This window comes from Diabrotica undecimpunctata, unplaced genomic scaffold (genome assembly GCF_040954645.1).
Source record: "Diabrotica undecimpunctata isolate CICGRU unplaced genomic scaffold, icDiaUnde3 ctg00001019.1, whole genome shotgun sequence".
In the NCBI taxonomy this organism is placed as follows: Eukaryota; Metazoa; Arthropoda; class Insecta; order Coleoptera; family Chrysomelidae; genus Diabrotica; species Diabrotica undecimpunctata.
Window position 1 is genome coordinate 32092 of NW_027312176.1, and position 4888 is coordinate 36979.

Sequence of the window (4888 nt, forward strand, 5' to 3'; positions counted from 1 at the left end):
AGATCCCCCTAAGAGAAAACAGTTCCCAATCCTTTCCTTTCCTTATATTTTCTTTCTTTTCTACACCTCAACCAGAAAGTCGTTAAATACCACTGACGGAGGGCAGCAGCGACCTATAGTACCAAGATAAGACACATAGGAAACGATCCTGGACCGACTTATCATTGGATTTTTACAAGCAGAGCTATATTAGCAGAATGGTCGTGATACTGCGATGCAATAAGGCAGGGAAATCCATTGCATTATCATTCCCAAGAATTCCTATCTAAGGGAATACCTCAGATGTTGTCGCGTAGTCATGGTGACGATCGACGCCACTTTGAGTCCGGGTCAGGGAGTGCGAAATTGGACACTAAACACGAGAATGTTAGTGATCAGGCATCGTGTGGAAATTCAGCTACTGGTCCACAGAAATTAAAACACAGAAAATTAATTATTGTCGGTAATTCTGACCATTTATGGCTTTATTCAAAAAATTTTCCAAATATAATGTTAAAAGATTTTGGAGAGCACATAATTCTAATAAACTCCTCTCTTTATTTCTATATCATCTTTCCGCTGGGAGATTATCTATTCCGGTTGATTTGTTTCTGGCTAGTTTGTTTACAGCGTCTTTAACTTCCAGGATCGTTGGTGGATCCTCCTCCCTCTCGTCTGCTCCGCTTACCTCGCAGCTTTCGTCTTCCGGGTTTTCTTCTTCTTTCTCTATATTAAGTATCTGGTTAAAATATTCCGTCCATCGGTTTAGTACGTCTGTTCTTGTTGTTAAGAGATCGCCATTTAAACTTCTACATTGATTTGTGTTTGCCTTAAATTCTTTTCTGTTGATGTTAACTTTCTTATAGAATGTTTTGAATTCTTTCTCTCTGTTGAGGTTTTCTATATATTGAAGTTCCTTTTTTAAGTGGTTTCGTTTCTTCATTCTGTGTATTTTCTTTTCTTCTCTTCTCTTTGTCTGGTAATTCTCTATACTTGTTCTAGTTTGGCGGGTAAGCATTTTTGCATAGGCTTCATTTTTTTCTGTGTTTGCGTCTTTGCGCAATTATCGTCAAACCAGTGATTTTTTCGGGTACAAGTTTCTGTTCCTATTTCATCTTGTGCTGCTGACTCAATATCTTCCCTTATCCTATTCCATAATGATTCTATATCTCTCTGGTCTTCCTCGCCTAGACTTTGATTCCTTAAACTATTGGTAATATTTCCCCAGTACTGTTTTGCAACAGTTGCATCTCTCAGCTTCTGTACATTCCATTTCTTTCTATTTATTTCTTTTTCTTTGTTGGAGTTTGAAATTCTAGCCCTTAGTGTTGAGATTACTAAAAAATGGTCTGAGTCTATGTTTGCGCCTCTATAACTTCTGCAGTTTATTATGTCCGTTTCGTGTCTTGAATCTATTAAGATGTGATTTTTAACGGTAATAGAGCTTGGAAATAATATTGATATCTCTTTTGTTTAGATTTTTTTATATTATTTATAAGGTTTATTACACAAGCAATGATAATGTAATAATATATAAGCATAAATATTTTAATTCCGCAAATAACAGATATTAATTTTGGTTTTCGCCTTCCCTCGATTTTAAACATGATACATAACAAATTCTGAAATTGAGTGGCCACCAACATGTTCTTTTACTTAGTCCTTTTCCTATATATCTCATGTATAAATGAGTAAATACTCGACGTTTTCCAACGTGCGTAACGTACACCGACGGACCTTTTAAATCCCTAAAGACACAAGCTAAAAGCCCAATAGACACAGACCGATGATTTATTCATGCGTGTAAAAATTCGGAAACCGCAAATACCTACCCTTCATCAGTTCACAACTCTAAAGGATATGGGATATAAGCGGTCTTAACGTGTCACGTCATTGGCGTGGTTATGGCGAGATGTAGAGTAAAGTGTCGCAAAAGATTTTATTTTGGGCCTTTAATGTCACCAAAGAGATTTGTGAAAAGCTTTGCACATACTTATTAATTGAGGTAATTGCTACATCCAATTTAATGATGCCATTTAGTTTGAATCAGTACGGTAGGAATTTGTTAGACCAGGCAGTAGGTATTTTCTTCATTTTGGTTTCATTACCAGGATACTCATCTTATTAGAAAACGAAACTGAAATCAACATGCTCAAATAAACATATAGGGAGAACTTAGTAAAGAGATACAAATACAATGTTGAGTGAAACGGGAATTTGTGCTATTTCCAACGTTTTTTAAGTTATAGCGAATAAATCTTTGAAGATAATTTGAAATCTCAAAAAAAATCATAATCAACGGCCAAGTAATAAACAATTTATGATGTGAAAGCCGGTTCCGATCTTAACCTTTGTAAGACCAAACTTTTATTAGAGACAGCGAGGGCCAAGGGGATCAATATATCGCTTCACCGGAGCAACAATGACGTAAGTGCAATTTTTTGCAGTTTTGAGTTAAATGTGTCAAAAAAGTTAGAACGTGACAATCTATCGGATGAAACAATACCCTTTATTGTTGTTGGAATGAAATCGCCGCAAATGTCAGTTGTTCATAGACTGTCAAACGGAACACTTCGTTTATATTTCTACAACGACATTCAGATCTATTCTGTAACTTTTAACAAATCGAATAGAAATGACCATGTCGAATCGTAATTACCCAAAATCGGAATATTGGATATCTATCGCGTCGTTGTCGTGGTTGAATTGGCATTCTGTAACTCACATCGTAATCGGTCTAAATCGAAAACGCCAACTTCTATTTGACGCGCTCAGAAGTTGGTGGCAACCCCGCACTGAAAAGTGAAATAAGTGTTCTGTGACGGTATGTTACTGGAAAGGCTAGTGCGCGCGAAAAATTCATCAAAAAAGAAGATTATATTTAAGCTTGTCGTCAAGTAGTTTTGATTTGTTTTGGTTAAGTTTGAAAAGTTTGTTACAAAAGAATACAAAATGGCAAGCGGGACACCAAAGAAAAAGGCATCTGCTGAGCAATTAAATTACTTAGTAAATTTTATGTCTGAGCATAAAATATTATTGCACGGAAAAACGAAACCATCAGAAGCAAATAATAATATAATTGATAAATTGTGGGACGAGTTAACTCTCTCACTGAATGCCATGGGTTCAGGTCCGCAAAAATCAAAAATGCAGTGGAAGAAAGTAAGTTTTTTTGTCTAAGACTAGATTTTGGTATAGTAAATTAATTGGAGCAGCAATTCTTAAAATGTTTAATGCTTTTCATTAACCTTGATGATGTATAATTATTGGTAATATAATTAAATTATTTTGCAGACTTTCATCGACTGGAAGAGTCATACAAAAAAAAAGCAAGGGAGTGCATAAAATCTGAACAACGGACAGGTGGTGGAGAAGCAGATGGGAAAATACTAACCCCAATTGAAGAAAAATTAATGGGGCTAGTATCTTGGATAGCAGTGAAAGGTGCTGATGTACAGGAAGTGGGATTCAATAATGAAACTATAGATCCTGTACCAACAAGCAATCAACTAGATGATTTACTGATTGAAGAACAAATGGAAAATGAACCAGAAGAGTGTACAGTTGAGACAGAAATATTTTTACCCAGCACATCAAAACGTCCAGCAGAATCCATTTATGTAGCACCTAAGAGAAAAGCCCCAACAAAAGGTACATAAAAATATGTTTAAATTGCTAATTAATTTAAGAATAATGTTTTGTTTTCTATAAGTTTGTGTTATTTTTGTTTTCAGATAAAGGTAGTAATCTCCAAAAGGCAGCAGAGGCATATGCTGTAGGCCAAAAAGAAACTGCTGCAATTTTAGAACGTTTCATGGCCATGAAAGAGTCAGCTTCAGAGAGCGAGCAGTTGCGGCAAAGAGAATTGGACTTGAAGGAGATGGAATTAAAAGTGAGATGGTTGGAAGCAAAAAATAAAACCAGAGAATTAGATCTAAGAGAGAGAGAATTGGATTTAAAAGAGAGGGAACTAAAAATTAAAGAAAAAAATTAGAGACCCATTCAAATAAAACCACATATGATTTTGTACTTTTTATTCATAACTGTTGTATATGTTCCTACAAATATATTTAATTAAAATAATTTCTTATCAACTGACTTCTTATTCTACGGCCTATACCTAGCAAATTTACATTTGGTGGTTCTGAAACAAATTGAGTTATAAAAAACTATGTACATATTCAAAGTTAAAAATTTACCATCATTATTTTCAACAGGATTTTGCTCAACTCTGTTGAAATCTTCGTAATTGTCTTCCACTTCTACATTATGCTCAATAAGGATATTATGTAAAACACAACAGGAATTTATAATGGTTGCTGCTGTAACAGGACAATAATGTAGAACACGGTGCTTTAAAAGGCAACGGAAGCGCATTTTCAAAACACCATGACAGCGTTCAATTGTGTTTCGGACATGTATATGTGCCGATGTATATGGACCTTGGTACCTTCTTGTACCCCTTCTACTGGTGTCAATAGCCAAGGATGCAACGGATACCCAGAATCACCTACAATTGTCATAACATTAAAGTATTTTGCACTTATGTCGATAGTATTTTTTTGGATATACCTAACAACCAAAATCCCTCGTTCATTATTATTATACATTTCCTCCATATGCATGCTTGCATTTGACATATTCCATATTGCTGAATCATGCATGGATCCTGATATCTAGCATTACAATTAAGTATTTTTAAATTCGAATCACATATCTAAAAAAAAAAAAATTACATACAATCTGGCAAATTGATACTATGACACCCTTTCCTGTTTATGTATACAAAACCTGGATTTTTAGATGATCAATAGTGGGGGAAAATAATTGCCATATGAGTACCATCTATACAACCCACTACACCTGGGAAATTAAACTTTTCCATAAAACTAAAATTTACATTAAACAA

The 4888-nt window shown here is 34.8% G+C and overlaps 1 protein-coding gene and 1 long non-coding RNA gene across 2 annotated transcripts; one reads left to right on the top strand and one right to left on the bottom strand.

Annotated features, from left to right (window-relative positions):
* Window positions 1-2915: 2915 nt before the first annotated feature.
* On the top strand, window positions 2916-3973 carry LOC140431553 (uncharacterized). Its single transcript, XM_072519452.1, has 3 exons — window positions 2916-3141; window positions 3274-3630; window positions 3714-3973. Exons 2-3 carry the CDS (start codon window positions 3393-3395, stop codon window positions 3971-3973), a joined length of 498 nt encoding a protein of 165 aa, XP_072375553.1. The 5' UTR covers window positions 2916-3141; window positions 3274-3392.
* Window positions 3974-3998: 25 nt separating this feature from the next.
* LOC140431554 (uncharacterized) lies at window positions 3999-4415 on the bottom strand. Its single transcript, XR_011949698.1, has 2 exons — window positions 4179-4415; window positions 3999-4123 (listed from the first exon to the last, which is right to left on the bottom strand). It is a non-coding gene; the product is annotated as an uncharacterized lncRNA (long non-coding RNA).
* Between the last annotated feature and the right edge of the window lie 473 nt (window positions 4416-4888).